The sequence below is a fragment of the Macrosteles quadrilineatus genome, unplaced genomic scaffold, assembly GCF_028750875.1.
Source record: "Macrosteles quadrilineatus isolate MER2022 unplaced genomic scaffold, UCM_ALF_1.0 Scaffold_6__1_contigs__length_79288215, whole genome shotgun sequence".
Taxonomy (NCBI): domain Eukaryota; kingdom Metazoa; phylum Arthropoda; class Insecta; order Hemiptera; family Cicadellidae; genus Macrosteles; species Macrosteles quadrilineatus.
Genome location: NW_026542599.1, coordinates 7,028,854 through 7,049,962, shown reverse-complemented (window position 1 = coordinate 7,049,962; position 21,109 = coordinate 7,028,854). Strand labels below are relative to the sequence as shown.

General features: G+C 35.6%; 1 protein-coding gene across 1 annotated transcript in view; it reads right to left on the bottom strand.

Moving 5' to 3' along the window:
- LOC128996616 (chondroitin sulfate proteoglycan 4) overlaps positions 1–19,011 on the bottom strand; it is a 57,865-nt gene extending 38,854 nt beyond the window's left edge. Inside the window, exons 1-11 of the mRNA XM_054422021.1 lie at positions 18,633–19,011; positions 17,108–17,283; positions 16,302–16,444; positions 14,655–14,799; positions 7,726–7,886; positions 6,956–7,049; positions 5,941–6,144; positions 5,005–5,151; positions 4,492–4,641; positions 3,440–3,697; positions 2,604–2,801 (exon numbers count right to left, since the gene is read on the bottom strand). Of these exons, the coding sequence (XP_054277996.1) occupies positions 2,604–2,801; positions 3,440–3,697; positions 4,492–4,641; positions 5,005–5,151; positions 5,941–6,144; positions 6,956–7,049; positions 7,726–7,886; positions 14,655–14,799; positions 16,302–16,444; positions 17,108–17,283; positions 18,633–18,702 (1,746 nt within the window). The 5' untranslated portion in view covers positions 18,703–19,011. The remainder of the gene's footprint in view (positions 1–2,603; positions 2,802–3,439; positions 3,698–4,491; positions 4,642–5,004; positions 5,152–5,940; positions 6,145–6,955; positions 7,050–7,725; positions 7,887–14,654; positions 14,800–16,301; positions 16,445–17,107; positions 17,284–18,632) is intronic.
- Between the last annotated feature and the right edge of the window lie 2,098 nt (positions 19,012–21,109).

Genomic DNA, 21,109 nt, shown 5'->3' with positions numbered 1-21,109 from the left:
TACTTAGTCAAGAGGTTCTTTAACATTTGTGCCAATTGGTGCATTTTTAATAATTTTTTAACGTAATTTGGTTTATAAATAGTTACTAAAATATTTACAATGAACTAAATAAACAAATTGAAATTTTAAGTTACTAAATCTATTCAACAAAGTATATATAAATTATTTAAAGGGTGGAAAAAATGTGTTTCAACACCATCCAGTAACAAAATCAAGGATTGGTTTTATATTAGCATACAGTGACAAAAAACATCTGCTTTATCTTTGGATGAAAACTGTTTGAAATTACCTACATTGGAGAATTATGATAATTTCAATAAATATAATAAAACTAGCCTCCATACCCGTGCTTCACAAACGGGAAGAGAACGCTTAAGAGAATAATTATTAATCCACTAAAAGTATTAACTTAAAACATTAACTGGCTACTTTTGTTTCCCAGACATTATTTTTTGGGACATAAACCATACAAAATACAATAGGTTTTTATAAACATTTTGGAAAAAAGAAAGTCAATAAGTTAATGAATTATTTATACACTTTTAAAAATAAACTCTATGGTGTTCTTTTGTTGTTAATTATGACTAGTACATTTTTATCTATAAATTTACCAAAATAAACACTAGAAGTATAATTGGTTTTATAAAAATCAAAAAAGGTATATTTACCTAGAGAGTTATTTCTGTCCACTTTGTTCGCTCGGGAGCCTTCAAATAGTCCATATAAAAAATACACAGAACATGCATTGTAACAAGCTGCAACTAATCTACAAAACAGAAGAAACAACATGCTCAACACATTGCAAAATTGAAGTGGGTTAATAAAAAGCACTCAAAAAACTGAAATTGTTTAAATAACAAAAAGTAATATAACAGAATTATAGTTAGGACAATAACAAACAAATAAGGCATTAAATATTGAATTGATTGTTAATCATTAATTGCCTAGCACAGTGTAGTGTAGTTATTAAGTAAACTTACATTAGTGTATATACATTTGTTAGAGAAATGTAGGTTAATTAAAATTAAAATTAAATTGATTTGTATTTGCAAGAAGTATAAACCTATTAGGCCTACAAAAAATACATGAAGATTAAAAAAATATGTTAGTTTGATTCAAAAGAAAGTTAGTTCAATTTTACAAACAGTAGGCCTAAAGAAAATATTAAAATAAATTGAAAACTAATTTGTAAGATCTGATGTCAAATCATACTAAAAAGTAGTTATAGTCCTCGCCACCCTAACTTGAGGCAGCCCAAGGCCGCACGCCGTATATCTAGTGCGGCCTTGGGCTGCCTCAAGTTAGGGTGGTGAGGACTATAGCAACCTCAATAATGCATTGGTTCATTTTCAAAGTTATGTTGTAAGTTAACTTGTGCAAACATAAATCAAATCTATTACCTAGATTTATTAATTTTTCTCAGTTTTACTAACCTTACTAAAATTACAGGACAGACCCATTGTTTGATTATATTGTTAACTGCTATTCTCATTACTTTGATTTATCACCCGACTTTATCACCTACCATTGGTTATTATTGTGTTATTTGAAATAAATAAACAAACTAAGAAAATTAACTATACCTAATATCCCTGTAATCATTACTTTATTTTCAATCATTTTTTTAAATTTATCCCATAATAAAATATTTCAGAAGCCCTAAAACTATATTACTGACAAAATATTAGTATGGAGATGTACATTTTTTAAGATATGACGGCTTGGATAAAATTTGGGTTCAACAACTCTCTATATCAAAAAGAATGAAAACTTCTACAGTAAGATGCTTGCTTATCTGGTACAACGAGACTTGGGTGGTGCCACATTACCGAGTGTCTTCTAAACAGCTGTTATTGCAAGACTCAAAAAAATACTGTTAATTTTATAGTGTCAACAGGAAATCTTAGGCAGGACAGCCATTATTATGGCTTTATTGTGTTTTTTTTTTTAATTTCGGTAGTGATATAAAATGCTGGAAATTATAGAAAAAACCCTCCCAAACTCAATCGAGTGCAATTGACGTCTACCATTTGCTCCTGTCGCCTACTGATCACTCCCAAACACGCTAATTAGTAACATGGCTTAAAAAAGGATTTTAACCAAAATTCTTTAGACTGATGGCAGATTAGTGAAAGCGCTGAACCATCTGATTGCAGGCTAACAGGCTTTAACTATATGATAATTAACTTCTTTAAAAACCCTAAGAAGTTAAGATAAATTCTTTACCTATTTCATTACTAAAATAAGTCATAACCATCATGACGTGGGCGTAAAATGGGGGTAGGAACTTTTAGGAACCAAACATTTTTATTTAAGAAGCAACAACTTAACAAGATAATTTGACACAACAGGTAACTTTATTCCAACTAACACAATAACTGGGTCTGGGTGTTTAACTTAAACTTTAAATCCATCAATAGAGCATTTAATAATTTATCTTTCGGTGCAAAGACAGTCAAGTAGTCAGCTGATCACATTCAGCAGATGGCCAATGACTATAACGAAACAAACTTAACTAAAATCTCAAACTCAAAAACTATCTAGATTGAAGACTCACTGAGTCACGCTACACTTATATGTCATAGTACAGACGGGTTATTTACCTGAGCAAGTCGCAGGACCCGGCTGGACGGGATGTTGAGAGTAGGCGGGTCATTGACAGGTGAAATGTCCACGTGCAGTATGAACCTGTGTTTGCCTTGCAGATACCCGGGTATGATAAACCCGGGACCTGGCGCAAGCTCCAAATCCATCATAATACTGTCCTGTGTGCTCTCAGAGCCGTCGTGTAGGTAGCGCACCTTCAAAAACAGAATTAATGTATATAAATGTTGGTTTTTGGATACGGTCTATTGTCCTAACTACAGACGGTAATGAAAATAATATAGGGATTTCAAATCACAAATTGTAATCCTAAACATTTTTTTTTTCACATCTTGAGTTGAAGTAGAATACGATAGAGAAAAAAAAATGTTCTTATTTACTTTATTTTGATTCAGTTCTAAACTTACAGTAGATTTTCACAACTGTTAATGCCAGAATAGCAGCAACATCTGTGATGGTATCCTACAATCGCGGTAACATTCGTGACCATCCCGGTTCAGTTAAAAAATTACAATGGTCAGTTTTGTTTTTTGTTTTTAGGTTGGCTTTTCACTCTACCTAAACTAACCTAACTTAACACAGCCCTAAAACGTAATCTAACTTCCTTTGATCAGATGATTTCACATTTTAAAATCTCCTGTCCCATCACTCTATAAAGTTTTTCAAAACATTATTTTTATACCCTTAATGTTATTATTTATACATTTTAATGGTTATTAAAAAAGTAGGCCTATATTTTTACCAAAACGTTACCAACTTTTGCCATGGCATAAAAAAAATGACAATTTGTCAAGGAATCAATTTTAGAACTTACATCAATTTTCGAGTTGCTTACCTTATCCTTGGCCAGGTCCAGGAGTGTGAACACCTGCTGGTCCCTCCCCTGTCCCCCCCTCTCCCACACTTCCACAGCCAGTCTGCCATGTTCCGGCGCACCTACAGTCAGGAACAGCACGCCGGAGTCCCTCACACCGTACTTGGCATAGTCCAGCACTACGTTCATGTGCGCCGGGGTCAACAGTGCGTTCTGTCCTTCTACCACACTCACTGGCGACAACTCCACCAACTCAAGTTGCGATGTCTTGGAGAACACCTGTCATCAATAGGGATGTGAATACCTTTACAAGACAACGAGACAGTGGACAAATTCACCAAACATACATAACCTTTGACATGACAGAAGTATATGATCCAAAGTTAAAGCTTTAGCCCGTTTTTGGAGCAAATATGAACATTGATTTGAGCCCCCAACAGACCATGCTGATGCTAATTAATGATTTCTGGCCGAACAAGACAATTTTTAACTATGTTAAACTTAAAAGAAAACTCATTGTAATCATAGCATACTAAGCTAAATTAACTATCACCGTTTTAAAAACTAATAGGGGAAATTTGCCGAAAGAGGAAATAGGTGCTTGAAAGTAGCAAACTTCCTCAATGGCTCATTTTGTTACAGCATGTTCATATGTCTACCAAAATAAGTCAATGACAAAACTAAATTGTATTTTTTTAAATAGTATGTAACATGTCCATCTAAAGGGCCCATCAAGAGACTCTCTCCAATCACAAAATGAAGTTTAAGAACAATTTGGATGATAGACAAAATAACAAACTCTCATTTTTTTTTTATTGATTTGAATGATGATTGATGACATTTAGAATGATTTTGATTAATTTAGTTAACAAATCAAGAAAAATGTACTCCCTAGGAGTGAAAATAACTACTTTAGCCCTGCATAAAACATGAAGAAGAAAGCCGTTTATTACTGCTTTATGATTGTTAAAATTGTTACAGTACATAAAACTAAACCCTTAAGCCCCAACCTCTCAACAAACAATAACCTCTAACCAATCTAAACTAGGACGAAATAAAATGTACAAAAATACCTTGTACGATGTTGCGTAGTCCTCTTTAAGACAGTGTGATCGTAAACACTCACAGCGGAAAGAATCCACCCCTTGTTGTACACACTTAGCGTCCGGAGCACAGGGGTTCTGTGTACACATGTACGACCACACACACTCAGGCAGAATACCCTGTGATTAGATGTAAAATATTAGAACTTCAAACTCAAACTCACACTCAATCCATAAACTGTCGTCATCAACAGTAAACTTGGTAGCATAACTCAAACTAGTGTTTTCCACATTTCTAGTGTAAATTATAGACCAGTTCGGCAGCATGGTTTGCAGCTAACTGCTCTCGAGGTAGTGCTCCAAATCACGCTTAGTGCTACGCGGTTGGGAGTTAAGTTATGTACCGTGTTGCCAAGAAAACAGTCCCATTGGATTCAAAGCTGATCGGTACCTCCGATTTCAGCTAAAATATCTTAAACGTTTGTCTCCCATGAAAAACTTCTATTCAATGCAATGTTTAAATATTACCTATGTATAGCTTACCTGTGTCACTTTGGCGTTAGGGATGCCAAAACGTTTACCGTCGGCTGCCAAAAGTCGCATGCAGCCTTTAAAGCTTGTATCTGCAGCCTTCAGGCCCTGTCCTAATGCCCGGGCCCTCTTGTTAAGCTCCATACCACCAATGTATACCTGCACAAACACCATTGCTGTATAAATAACAATATAACAGAAGAAATAAAGTTCATTCAAGATCAAGGAATAAAGAGAATTTCCAGCTTTGGCTAGGTTCTTTGGCTGGGTTTGTGTACTCATATTGTTAACCCAGATCCTGAACTATGAAAACTGTGATTGAAAATTTCTGCAATAATTCCTTTAATAGCTTTTCATTATTTCAATTTTCTAATAATGAGGCAGGATTTTGGCCTCAAAACTATGCTCTATTCTTATTCCTTAACTACTTTAGGTATTCATTTTATTGTTTTAACATCTATTAGTAGTACTTGGTTCTTCTGTCATTTTCTTTATGGAAATTGTCCACAATGATTCTTTAAACAATTTATCGCTGTTTTAATTTTCTATATAAACTCTAAGAGTCCTAAGCATAACAGAGGATACACTCACTCCATGGCACACTTAAGTGGTGTCTGTTGAACCGAACCAGTGATCTACATGGCAATGCATTGTAATATTAGTGGCTGTTATCTGGTGAGTCCAACTACCCCACTCGCCATCATGTACTACAAAGCTCACTGTGGAGGAAGACCATGTGAGCTGTGCATTACAAATTGTCGCACTGTGCTCGCTGTTAAGGCTCTTCCTTGCTCGTCACAAGTATATTAAAGCGCACGGTCGTTCCATAAGCAAGATTCTATCTCTACTAAACCAAAGTTTGATGGCAGCTGTTTAACATTAGTACCAGCAAAGTGCACAAACAGAAATTTAGGAAATCCTTATATTACCATGGCCAGCTTTATTTACCGTGTCAGACAGATCGAAGTATCGACTCCCGCTGTGAGCCAGCCGCAGTGAGTTACTGTGTCCGTCCACTGCGATGTCAATGATGGAAGGTGTCAGTTTGACTGCGACGTTGTGCCACACTCCGTCACTGACGCCCGTGTCACTGGTCAACTCAACGGCTCCGTTACCCTTGTCCAGGGTTACCCTGACTTGCCCTCCCACCACCTGAGATCAGTACTCAATTGTAAAAGCTAACTTAGAATATAAGAACTAACTTTAAGAAAAGCAGTCTCTTAGTATTGTTAAATACAGATCAGAAATTGCAATGACCGTTAACGCCTGGGAACTAAATTTTATTTTACGAATAAATAAATAGTTATGAGACAGCTTACAGTATAAAAATGACAATAAGCCTGATGCGACCTAAGATTAAGATAGCAAGCCTAACTTATTAAGAAATTAATTGATTCAACTAAGGCTAGCCCTACTTATAAAAAAAATTGATAAAAAATTATAATTAAATTAGGGCCTATACATTTTTTATAAATTATTATACAATTATAAAAAAATATTTATAAATTATAATTTTTTTACTGTAAATATTATAAGTTATAGGCTAAAATTAAAAATTAATAATAACTAGTGGTCGCTTTGTGGTTGTAAACTCGACCAAAAATATTATTGTGCAAACTTCTCTATTTTCACCACACACTGTAAATAAAACATGTGATTGAATTTTCTTCCATTTGTTTTGAATTTCTGTTTAAATATTTCATTGTTATTTCGTCCCCAGCATGGCAACCCATAAGACCAATGTTATTTTGTTTATTTTAAATAAATTTTTTCTGCTTATTTTTTAGCCTATTTCAATTTACTAAGGGATTCTGCACATCTACAGGCAAATATCTCTCTAACAATATGCGCAGATTTTCCCTGTGATTCACACAAACTGAGAAAAAAGGTTTTCAAGACACATGTTTGCCTATTAATATATAGATTTAGATTATAAACTAATTGAAAAAAAACTAAAACACACCTCGACACCGACATAATCGCTGCGACCCGGAGACAAGCCACTGGAATACAGCAACACTCCTTGTAGAAATGATGTTTTGATCTCTACTTCCCACCTGCGGAAAGAAAAATATTGCTCAAGTTTCTGGTAAATTGGAATGTCATTGCAGTTTTTTGTTCTTGCAAGCTCTTGAAAACAGTATGAATAAGATAGTAGAGTTTTGGAGATGCAATTCCAAAACATAAAAATTCTAAATTCTTTTGAAAATTTGCCTTAAAATATAAAATGAGCAGCTAACAATAATAATAAGATGAATTTTCTTACAACAATATCACCAAGTAACATTACAATTATTTATCCCGTATACAATTGTAACAGTGTAATCAGGATTCAGAAATATACTCATAACTACAGTATGCTAATCAATCCGCTATGGGGTGGAAATTATTTGGCAAAGATTTGCCATTTTAATTCTTAAAACTGTTGGATAAAAGTCAATAATATTTTTAATGTAAATAAAACCAGTAAAAAAGAGTTCTACAATAAGTGAAAATACTCATCTTGCCTGACAACAACTTAAATTAGCACCAAATCGCCTGGTCAGAACCTTTTGTACACAGCTACAAGCTTTTAAAGATTTTTTTCAACACCAGTGGTGTTTCATTTGGCAGAATTCGAACCCAGAACTCTAAAATAAAGTGAAATGGGATGTCTAAGTCCGTCAACAGTCAGAGGCAAAACAAAGGCTGAAGCTTGGCCCTAGGAAGAGATTAGAAAAAGATTACATGTACCTGACTCCAGTTCGATTAATGATGTTGGGCAGAGCTATATAGGCACCATCCTCCACGTAACTAATGTCCTGCTCCAAGCTGGCATCAAACTCTGCCGCACAGTTCCACGTCACACCTTGTGCGTCGGACTTGCCAGTACGCTGCCTCGCTCTTTGTAGCACCTGTGACAAAACCATGTAAAACATAAGAGAAATAAGTTCAACTGATATTTTGTTTGATTCGTCTCATGATTTATAAAAAAAATTGAAGGGGATTTATTTTTTAAGTTTTTTACAAGAATGGAATCAGAAAATGTAATTAGGTACATTTTTACAATTTCATGTTGAAAAGATAAATCAAAATCTATATAAATAAAATTAGAGTTTTGTCTGTACATTGCTTAGAATAATGAACTTTTTGGTTATTTTTACATTTCATAGGTCAGAGAAACCGAATCAAACCTTATCTCAATTTCTGTCTGTCTGTCTGTCTGTCTGTCTGTCTGTCTATCTGTCATTCTCTTGGTAACGCTAAAATACGCACTTTATTACAACTACTCCTCAATAACTATAGCACTGTCCCGCCTGAAACTTATTTTCCAAATACTATACATATATGAGATGGTTTTAGACGTATTTCATCGAATATGAGACAGTTAGATATTTAACAGTAAACCCTTGAAAATCAAGTTTTTGTCGATTTTTGACGTGGAATTTCTGGAAGCCCATGTTAACCTTATGAGAAATGAAATTATTGAATCTTAACAGCTGTTTCAATTAAACAAGTTGGTTCTGTTCTGTGATGTTCAATAGCATTAAAGTTACAAGGATTACCAACAGGGTGCAGCACTAGCACTATTATTTCTTTTACATTTATGACAACAGTTAATTTGCAACCTGGAGGCGAGTGAGCGTAGCGAACGAGCTAACCTGAAGGCAAGTGAGCGTAGCGAACGAGCTAACCTGAAGGAAAGTGAGCGCAGCGAACGAGCTCCAACATACAGGTGAGTGAGCGTAGCGAACGAACTTCAACCAGGACGTGATTGAGCCATGCAAACGAGATCAGATAGTAAAAATAAAAGTAAGCCTACCGTTATAGGATCGACCGGCAGACACAGAGGTAATTTAACCTTTTATTGATTGTCATACCGATCCGGAACAACAAAAAACAACATAAAATGAAGCTATGTATAATAGTTTGGCCAGCATATCTTAAAATATGCAAACCAACTGCTGTTCGTTATATAAGAAGGTTTCAACTGAATATTATAAGATCCCCGTGCGTAGAACGGGTACACAGCTAGTATAACAATAAATGTTTATTATGTAAAACATGATAAGTATATTGTAGGGGTCTGCAGTGCACCGAAAAAGTCAGTACAGTACGGTTCTGGTCTAATTACCGTCATTGGTTTGGTACAGTATTTTACTCAGTACAAATACGGTTCGGTACAGCCTATAATAATTAATTACTTTTGATTCACTGCCGTTGGTTTGGAGCACATAAAATAAAGTTTTATCAGATGTTTGTTTACGATTTTTATGATTTATTACTAGGGTCTCAGCTCATCTGTTTCTTTGAAGTTACTATCTTAAATACTCCCTTGAAGAAACCTCTCACAAGCACGGATAATTTTGATATAAATAAAAAGAAATAATATACTGCTTCCCCGACCACTTTAGCTCAGTTACTTCTACACTACAAATTACTATCATAATCATATAGAACCAGTAAAACAAAACAAACCACCGCATTGCTTTGATCGCCGCTGGCACGCTTCTAGAGGTGGTCACACTACGCTTTTGGCTGTCTTTAGCTAGTGCATCTTGACCTTGAGTTATAATCTTGTGACCTGATAGTCGCAAAATATTTTTCTCCCAAAAGCTACATGTCTGACTTCGCCAGCCGCAGACAAATACTCGCCAGCTACTGGTGCCAGCTGCAAATGTTGTGGTCACATTAAGCTGATTAGTCGCTTCTTTCAATTGATGGCTGATGCTAGCCTAGTGTGACCCATGTTGAAGGTTCATTTTAAATAAATACATTTATTTTGTTTTCGTTCTAAATCTATATATTTAATACGCGACATGAAACTTTGTGAACAATAAGGCTTTTTTGTTTTAAGATTTAACCCCACATATTATATACCAAAATGTTCGTCTAGGTGTGTAGATGTGCAAACTGGCTTTCGATTTTCGAAATATGTCTTTTTAAGGGCGTGGGCTGCCCTCAAAGTTCCTTCCATAAGGATAACATTGTGATTGATTTGAATGTTATTATATTTTGAAACAGATGTCAATACATTAGTTTAAACAAAAATTAAATCCCAGATGTTTTGTTTGGTTTTGAAATGTAATAGTTTGCATGTTTTTAAAAATAATTAGAAACCCGGCAAAGAAATGTTACCTACAGGACACGACGGGAGAAAAGTTTTACATTATATTTTTGTTGAAACATGTCAAGGACCCGACGACAAAGAAATATTGCCGGTCGGACACTGTGAGTCAACATAGGGCAAGCAATGCAAAACGTAAGGAGCCCAGACGAGGAGCTGGAACTGTTAGTGGCAACGTGTACTTACAAAATTACACTGACAAATACCAGAATTCAGCAGCATTCGCTTGGCGAGATGGCATTAAAATGTCAGAAATGTGGTGTGCTACATTTTAAAGAAGAACAAAGAGTGTTATTATATTTTGAAACAGATGTCAATACATTAGTTTAAACAAAAATTAAATCCCAGATGTTTTGTTTGGTTTTGAAATGTAAACAGTTTGCATGTTTTTAAAAATAATTAGAAACCCGGCAAAGAAATGTTACCTACAGGACACGATGGGAGAAAAGTTTTACATTATATTTTTGTTGAAACATGTCAAGGACCCGACGACAAAGAAATATTGCCGGTCGGACACTGTGAGTCAACATAGGGCAAGCAATGCAAAACGTAAGGAGCCCAGACGAGGAGCTGGAACTGTTAGTGGCAACGTGTACTTACAAAATTACACTGACAAATACAAGAATTCAGTAGCATTCGCTTGGCGAGATGGCATTAAAATGTCAGAAATGTGGTGTGCTACATTTTAAAGAAGAACAAAGAGGACGAGGTGAAGGATTTTATTCTGCTGCCATAAAGGAAAAGTGAATCTACCACAAACAACACAAGAAATCTATTAATCCAGAGCCTACGTAATGGAGCAAATCATTTGAGCAGAAACTACAAAGAGAACATTAGATCATACAACTCTGCGCTCACAATGGTCAGCACTCGAGCTAAAATTGAAGGACATAACGGTGGAGGGCCTTTAATGTATAAGGTGCACAATTTATCACTCAATTGGCACCTTTCAACAGTCAGAAGGGGAGCATCCCACATATGCCCAAATTTATATCTACGGACGTCAAAACCGCTGTTCAAGGAAGAATGCTAAACAAAGCTAATGGTTCTTGCAGCACTGAACTCATGCACATTTTAACTCAACATTTGGTTGATTTTAATCCATACACGCAAGTTTTCAGCATTAGTTCCGTCCTGCAAAATACTCCTAATGAACAGCAAATGAACTTAGAATGCATATAGCCAACGATCGAGCTCAAGACCAACGTCGATACAACGACGTAACTTCTATCGACGTTGCTATAATATCCTAATTTATTATTTGTGCGAATTCGCACAGGTTCACCTAGTTTGACTTAAACTTAGAAGAAACTAGCTGTTACCCTTGGGTCCCATTTGACTTCATCAGTATTTTTTAGGAAACTAAATTAGCCGCCATACCCGTGCTTATCAAAGCTTGTTGTTGCTGCATAGTTCAAATTAGCTGTTGTCATTAATTTAAACAAATAATTAAAAGTGCTGCCACCTGTTGGTAAACCTTAAACTGTATAATGCTATTAAACATCTTAGAACCAACTTGTTTAATTGAAACAGCTGTTAACATCCTAATTACTTTTAAATATGAATACTCATAAGGTTAACATGGGAAACTCCAGAGCCACTGGGGCGGAGCCTGGAAGTCAGATCAGAATAAAAACTATGCTACTTAAAGGTTTTCCTATTTAATGCCTAAAGAATCATCGTACAAAATTTCTGTCTCCTAGGTAAATGGGAAGTAGGAGAATTAGTGATGAGTGATTCAGTGAGGGCTTTGCCTTTTTTATATATAGATAGAGGATGGAATGGCTAGATATGTCCATTGTAAAAGGTCTAAGGTTCTTCAACAACAGCATGTTGACAGTAGGCCTACATAATTTTATGTCTCCATAGAAACCATTTATTTAATTTATTCACTGACACATTCAATTAATGCAAGATGAAATTTTTCTCCTGCCAAAATTATTTTGAGGAAGAATATAGAATCAAGAAAGTTAAGAGTATGTGCTCCATTCCAGAGGGTAGAATGTAGAGCAGCTCTGGAAGATGAAACACCAGTGAAAACTTGGCAGAATTCTTCTGTTCTTGTCACTATTGCTACAGAAGATCATTACAGTAAGCAACCAAGTAGCAAATCCTGGGGAAATGAGAGATTAGAACTACACAGAGACCTGACTATTGCTTCGGTAAAACCAAAAGGATCCACATAGTTGAGAGGATTGTTTAAAAGTGCCAAAGGATTATCCATGGAATACCGTTTGAGAAACATGATGAAATGTAGGAGGTGATGGATGAGGCGATTGAATTCTGAGAAACTTCAAGAGGAAGAAACTGAAGACTTCGGCAACAACACTGTGAGACGATTGAAGACACGTGGGGAAAGAAAAAAAAAGGACAAGGCCTGAATAAGATGAATCAAGAAGAGTTAGAACCAACTTATTAGTAGGAATGTATCAAAATAAGGTATCTAGTAGTAAACATCTTTTGTACCTAGTCTTAGTATTTTATGTATCTGGTAATAAATTATCCGTGCGCTTTCCTACTTCAGCGTATACGGAGCGTCCCCTGGGTGGCGGATATGGGGAAGGTCGGTGGATCTGCTTGTCAGTCCTCCCGGCTAGGTCCGATGGACCCGCTGACCAGAAGTACAGTCTGTACTTGAGTACTGAAGTAAAGTCTGTACTGAAGTAAAGTCTATAATGACCAGAAGTAAGGCCCTCCATTCATATTGGGGGTTGAGGTGATGGGCTAACCACCCTCGCTTGTAAAACAAACCTGGTTACATCGGTCCTACGGAATACCCCGGACAGGATGGATCACATTGGACGACCTAAGCTGCGTCATCAGTACTTGATATAGCAGCGAACTGGAAAAGTACAAAATGGATGTGGTAGCCTTGCAGGAAATTGGAGGCTATTTAATGGAAACACTAACGTTGGAAATTTCAAGTTATACTACAGTGGTAGAGATGATGGCATACATCAAAAGCAGGAGTGGGATTTGCCATCGATAACAAGATTGTAGATACTGTAGTCAAATTTGAGGTTGTGAATGAAAGCTTTTATGTAAGATTAAAAGGAAAATTTAAAAAAAACCTACCTGCATTTATGTTTCAACAGAGAATAAGAGGGATGACAAGAAAAATGTTTTTATGGTCGATTAGAACAGTTATTGGTAAGTCAAACTCTTAATGATGTAATTATACTAGCAGATGGTATTCCAAAATTGACAAAAAGATATATGGAAGGACTGCTGTGGAAAAGAGAGTTTGCATAGTAACCGTAACAACAATGGAACTGCATGTGCCACACATTTTACAGTTGCAAGCACCTCGTTCCCTAGGAAAAACTTCCATAAAGAAACATTGGTATCACCAGACGGAAAGACTAGAAATAAAATTGATCAAATTTTGATTGATAAAATACACAGACACAGTATTATAGAAATATACATTAAAAGCTTAAGAAGTGCTGATTGTGGTTGAGAGTAGGTTATTTTCTAGTGCTTACAACAATAAGGCAAATGCTATAAAAAAAAAAATTAGATGTCAGCAAACTAAAAAAATAAGGATTTAGTATACAATTTCCAATTGAAACTAAAAAATAGATTTGAGTCATTAATAGAAGAAGAAACCATGTCCCAAGATGTTGGTGATTTTTGGGATCAACTGAAAGATATTTTAGTGGATGTCACAAAAAAAGAAACTTTAGTTAAGAAAAAAAATCGTGGTTCAATCAAAGTTGTGAAAAATTTGACAAGTAGCGTAGTGTTGAGAAAAAAGTATATTGTCAAATAATCTAAAACTCTGACATCTCGAAAAATAGTACAAGTTCAAAAGCTGAGGAATGGATCTAAATGTTTGTCTACTTATGATCTTTGATCTTCAACCAACCTATCTACAGTCAGAGTGTTAAACCTGTGGAGCTGGAATAACTTTTAAAATAAAAATCACAAAAATTTAATTTGTTACAAACAAAACTGTCTAGAAGAGTTTATACTCGAAGTGTTTATATTCATCAAAACCGGAGGCCAAAAAATAATCTCCATTTGTCCTTGGCCCCTCACCGACCAATAGCCCATTTTTCTAAAGGAATTGCTCCAAAGTTTATTTATGTAATTTGAATCCAATTGCATCATAGTTATTTATATATCCAAAATAAAATTCACAAACGTTTTCAGTGCCTGCAATACCCATACATTGGATCGTAGATTTGTCTATGCCAGTGACATTTTGTACGGAAAAATCACCAATACTTTAGAGTTCAACACCCTAAATTTTCCTTATGTGCCACAGATCGAACCCAGTCTTTTCAAGTCAAATTTTTTGAGTCGTTAACCGTAGGTTAGCACAAACCAATTTATGTTTATTTAGGGTTTTCTACTCACATTTGTTACGCTTATTTTAAGGAAACCTTCCAAACCTCTGTCTTGCTACCATTTAATATCGTGGCACCTAGGTACAAAACCAATGATTCAAATCGAACCAGGAACCTTCAAATTTGAAGGCGAGTACTAAAACCACTCAGCATTGATTGATTTGTCACAAAATGCACTTGTAAAACTGAACAACAGCACCAACCTGAACCCCGTTGTAGACAACGTCCGCTAAGCATCCCCGTAGCCACTCCCCATGGCCTAGGAACAACTCGGAGAAGTCACCTTGACCACCTACGTACACCCCATAGTGGATGTTGAGCTCGAAAAACTTCCCCGGAAGCTTTTCTCTGTCAAAAACCACAAATTTATTGAACTAGCTTTAAAATACGGTCACATTAATCTGGACTTAGAATTCAACATTATACTTTCCTATGGGATTAGTTTACTGCTATATGGTTCAATCATTTCATTTGAGACTTTTAAGATCTTGTACCTCTTCTTTTTCAATCAATAGAGCAATGTCACTAATTTTAAAAACCTAGTGATCTTTGATCTTTGTTACGCTTAAAACTTGTATTTTAATTCAAATTTTAATAGTAAACAAATTAATACATTTCATTTTAGATAAGAAAATACTCTAGTGAGAATAGCACACTTACCCAATAGGAAAAGGGTCCAAAATAGCATATGGAACACAAAACTTTATACTATATACCAACTCAAAACATTAGAATATTTCACTGTCACTGACAGCATTTTCAACTAAGAAAGAGGGGTTTCTTCAGGCCTAATGACTACTAGGAAGTATCATGTTTATGTTTTTTGTATAGTGTTTAAAATTTAGTGTTTCTTTGGCCATTTTGGACTCTTCCTTATTTAGGTCAGTGAAATCACCTTATATTGAAAGTACATCCAAGTCATTAGCCTACTTGTGAATATTATATGTTACTGTTTTAGCTTATATTTAAAAAGTAAAATTAATAATTTGAATGATGATGAGTAAAAACAAGAATATTATCAATACGGTCAGTGCTCGATTTGCGGGGGAACGCAGCGGAACTGAGTTCCGGTACCTCTCTTTCAGAAAGAAAAAATATTTGCATAAATAAGTACATTAGGCCTAATAGTTACTCATCACATTAAATAGGTTACAGTTCCAGCAATTTTTTACAAATCGAGCACTGAGTAGAGTACATTAGTCGAGTACTAGATCGAGTACATTAGTAAAGATACTAATGTACCATATTATGTATTTTACTAACAATAAAGTTCTTGTATCTTGTTGTATCTTGAATACGGTACTATCAATTATCAATACAAAAATGTATTGATATGAATGTATAGAGCGGATACTTCAAACTCTAACGGAGAAGAAAAACAAATAGAACCCTCAACAACTTGTTTCTTTTTGTAATAACATATTTTAGAATAGTTTTTTTATGCTATGATTTATTGATTTACTGTCCAGTGCCATATAAGTTATATTAGTATTAAGCTAGAAGTAGCCTAATTAGTTACAGTATTACATATTCTTTCCTGTGGTAGGGGCAAAACCAGTGCTAACTATGGTTAAGCCTAAAGACTAGGTAAAGTCCTAGGCCTAGTCTGTTCACAAATTTAGGCAGCTTGACGGGAAGTTTTTCCACTACATTTTTTGCCTAATGAATATGTTGCAGCTGATTGACGTTGTGGCAAACCTCAGCTGTCAAGCTATTGTTTTAAAGGTAGGATCAAGTGGAGATAGATTTCTTCTACGTAAAAACAGCCAAAATATTGTAACCGCCATCTTATGCAGCAGTGATGGTTAAATTCTAAAACAAAACAAATTGAAGACTACAACAGAACGAACCTGGTGACGTGTATCTGATCCACCAACAGAGTGATGTTAGCATCTGTTCTCGACACTACGACCTGGTGCCACGTCAAGTCGTTAAGCTTCAAACCCTTCGGGGAGGCTACTTCCGTCTCACCTGCGCCTAAATTAATATGAACCTAGAAAACGATCAAATGGGTTAACCAAACATTTATATTACTTTAACCTAAGTAAAGTGTATATTTATTCGTTTCCTGGGGTAGGCCAATAGAGGTGGCATTTTGATATATTTGGTAGATTAGTTCCAGAGAAGGAACTTTTATAGACGGTTATGCTACTAATTACAAAAATAAGAATGCTTACGTACATCAGTTTTATTTAATGTAGCCTAAAGAGTTGTAAACAAAAAAATTCTTCCTTCTCCACATATCTCTGAATTTGAATGGCCTGTCTTGTTTTAGGCCTACCATTGGATTAAGTGGTAAAAGAAATGTTGAAACCTTCTTTTTACCCCACCTCTACGTCCTAGAAATCTAGGCCTACGTAGTTCATTTTACACGTTAATTCAGGCTAAACCTAGAGGTTCACGATGCTATCATAGCGTATTGCTCAAAGCAATTCATGATTGGTGGAATCTAAACCCAGGACCTGAGGAACATAAGCCCCACACACTACCACTGGTCGATAACCAATATTAAAACCGTACTTAGCAAACTAGGCCCTTCTAATATTCCCTCACATCTGACTCCACAAATTACCTGTCTCACACACACCTTACAAATAATCATTTTGCCTTGTCAATAGGCAACTAGTAGCTAACCTAAATTGCATCAAAAACTCACTTTTAGTCTGCCAGCTTCCAGTCTAATAAGACAGTAATCAGTGCGACCGGCCGCCAGAAGTAATAACGCCTCGGACTGCTTGGTCCTAAACTTGAGCTGCACTTCAGTCGTGCTCTTTGCATCTTGAAGGGGTACATGCACGTAGCTGCCTCCGTAGAATGATGCTGAAAACATAACTAAACAGGTGTCACAAAGGCTCTCTAAAAATATTGACATAAGCTGTTATAGAAAACTTTGGACATCATGAAAATCCCTTGACTTTATTGCACATGTTCACCTTTATGTTTGAACAGTTTAGTAGGCCTAGTTACATCTACGTTACATTAAACCTGTGATACATTGTACCTGTGATAGCTTATACTGATCTATGTTTTATTAATTTTATTAAAGGTTAGGCTAGTCAGTATTTTTCATGTTGTTGTTCATGCTTGTTGTTCGAACACTGTTATGTAGGCCTATAATAGGCCTAACTTATTCTTTTTTTGCACATAATCTGTTCTTTTAGATCTTGCTTTTAACACCTAATGTCTTCCTTTGCATATAAGCTAAACTTGGACTCTAATTTATTTGTTACAGTAGGCCTAATATGCATTTGCTAACTTTGGATTTGATGTGGTAGGCCTACCGTTAATGTTTTCTCCTTATTTTATTGCATGCTGCATGAAAAGATCTATTGCACTGTATGTGTTTAACTTAATGATCAATAAAGATTCTGAATCCATCCATGCTGGTGGCATTTGTCACAAGATATATTGCACGGAGTTCTTAAAAACGAGACGCTAAGTTAACATTACGACAGAATATTTCTTCATATAAAAAACTACATAGGCCTATAACTCATTTTCAGTACTTTTCAGGTCAGGTTGACGTTGTTTACACAGATTTTGAAAAAGCGTTTGATACGTCTATGTTAATAAACTATATGTAGATACACAACGATTGTTGCAATGAGATTTATGTGGAGGTGATGTAGAGCCAAATGATGATGAAGACCCTTGCCAGCAGAATGTTGAAAACCATCACAGGAAATTTCTTTTGTAAAACCCTTACGGTACTACTCAATAAAGGAATTCCTGGAAGGTAGTTTGGATGAGCTAAATTAGTAGCATAGCGACCGCCATGAGCACCTAAAGTATGTTTTCTTACCAGATTTTTTTAATTTGTGAGTCCTTGTGAGTTTTATACATGTGCGGGAAATAAAATAAGTTGTTTAACGCTGACACAGCCTATTCCCATCATAAGATGGGTCAACGGCCAAGAAGATGGTAATAAGGTAAATTATTCACAGTAAACGTAGCCTAACAAGGTGTGCAAAATTGAAAATCAAGTGGATACTTAAATCCGGGCTATAGGCCTAAGGGCAATTAATTCATGCAATTGGACAGCTTCTAATAGCGTCCTGAGTAATTGAAAAGTGAATATACATAGGCTTAACTTCTAAAAAAAAAACTCTATAAGTTAAGTTATTACAAATACATACTAGTCTAAGCGTCTTGGAGGGACATCTTAAGTGAGCTTTACTTACCACTTTCAGAAGACACTGAATGAAAACACCATGTAGAGGAAAATGCAATAATAATACTGATAATAAACATTTTAGAATTTCAAAACTTCTACATAGATCTATTAAAGTCAAATGTTTCTCGACATAAAAAAACTATGCCGCTTTTTAAAAAGGCAAATGGAGTTCATCAAACACACTGGTTTTTCCATGTCGATTTTCGTTGTATTTGTAGACTATTTAGTTCCTCCTCCTCGTTATTTGAGCTTCTCAGAGTGAAGGTTTTAACTTATATTACATAAGGAAAATAAGATCACGATTTTCAAAACCCAGATCACTAGTTTGCTAAACACTCTTTTAGACACAAAGGCAACGCCCGATCACAAAACAGATTTGTAACAACATATTATTTTGGTCCTTTTGGTTAAAGGGAACGGAGTCGTCTGCGCTGCGTCTGTTTTAATTTTGACAATACATTCAAAACATCTGTTTGAAAAAAAATGCAGCATTTGAGCAAAAATATATTTGATTTCGTTGACTGTATACTGTATGGAATGTACTACAAACGAAGAAGTTCTTACTACTTTCACTTTGGATTAATTGTTGTTGGAAGTTAAAATCATTGGAAAAAAATACTTTATGGACATTCCATAGACACTGACCATAGACACTGGTTTTTAAATCAAAATCGTCGTAGTCCATGGTGGAAGGAAAAAACAGGTGTTTTTTCCTTCCACCATGGTCGTAGTCGATGTGAGCCACCGATATAGATTGTATACTGATTTAAATTACTAATTTCCATGATAGTACACCAGTACACCAATAATATAAACACAGACAAATGTATTGCATCTTAGAAAGATCTATCACGATTCACGACCTTTCGAAGACTCGGATACTATGCCTATGGGCCCCCCTCAACTTCAACCCTATGTATCCCTAAATAACAACACAACAACACGAACGTCATAGTTCTAAGCCAGCCTTGCTGCTCGTATTTAAGTACAGTACTGTCAGTGACTTGTTTATATAAGTAGTTAAATATTTTGTTTTTGTACCTCCCAAAACATTTGGCTCTTTTTATTTAGCCTAGTCTTTTTGGTCCAACAATGTTGAACTTCAGTGCACATCACGGCAAGATTTAAACTCGATTAATGCAACAGTATTTTTCCTGCCCAGATCTGCATTTGCCTGAATTATTTGACTTAATGTAAGTACTATCATAGATTCTTTTATCTATGGTACTATCCCAATTTTCATATTTATATCCCACAAGCTTGTTAGAAGATCTCTGTCACAAACCTAAAGTTGTCTATAGGAGCCTTGTGATTGCGAGATCTGGTTGTGAATGTGTTAATCCTCCTTACTATACAGTACTGTACATCCTCTGCCTCTGCCATCCCTTTTCCCCCTCATTACATTTTAGTAGTGAACCCTTTATTTCTCATAAGGCCAAACAAACCGACTATCAGAGTACATTCATCACTACCTACTACTATAGGTACTCATAGCAGTGGTGTTGCCAGTTGTGTACTACTATATGTATCTAATAGACTCAAGTTGTTTTAAGACTGTCTGCAGCTTTTCATAGTTGCTTATGTCAGAACTTTGTCATTTCACTATTAGGTTGAGGGGTTCACCTCACCTAGATGGAGTAGTCCAATGTCTCTTTGGAACTCTTTCATGACTCATCATTGGCCTATTGGGTCTGTGATGAATGGAGTGTCCAATCAAAATCGATCACCACTTACCATCTTTTATATGTATGAACTGTCTTGTGAGTAAACAGCATAAGTGTAAATATATTACTGTATTATAACTGTTATTTGACGTATTTTCGTGCTTTCAGTTAATCTCAATAAAAAAGGATCAGGAATAAAAAAAAATTATTGGTGATTTCCATTTTTAGAAATATAATTGTGGTTTGGAGAGTAAACTTTGTGTTGTCTTAGGCCGGCCACACACAGAACCAGGCGGGGCGGGCGCGACAGGGCATTTTGCCCCGGGGCGTCTTGTGCGACAGACAATTATTTACATACAAGACTGTAACAATTTATACGACCAAAGATTACACCCTTTGATAAGACTATGCAGTGATGATATTAACCACTGTAGTAATATCAATTATATTACTACAGTGGTTTAATAACTAATAATTTATCTTGGTATTAATAACTGAGGAAAGAGAGGGCCAACGTTCATATCTTAAGGGTTTAAAAAAACCACTCCTCTGGAGGTATGACTTTGAATTTTGTTTTCTATTCTGCTCAAAGTCAAATTTTAAAGTTGGCTAAATCGGCTCAAGGCTCAGAAATAAAAAATCCTATATTAATTTTCAGGTTTATGGGGGCTAAACTTTTTATTTGACGTGCCCTGCCTCATTCTGTGTGTGACGGCAACAAGACAGGGCTTAAGTCAGGCGCCTCGTCGTGCCCTGTCGCGCCCCGACCCGCCTGGTTCTGTGTGTGGCCGGCCTTATCTGATCATGTGTACAAATAATA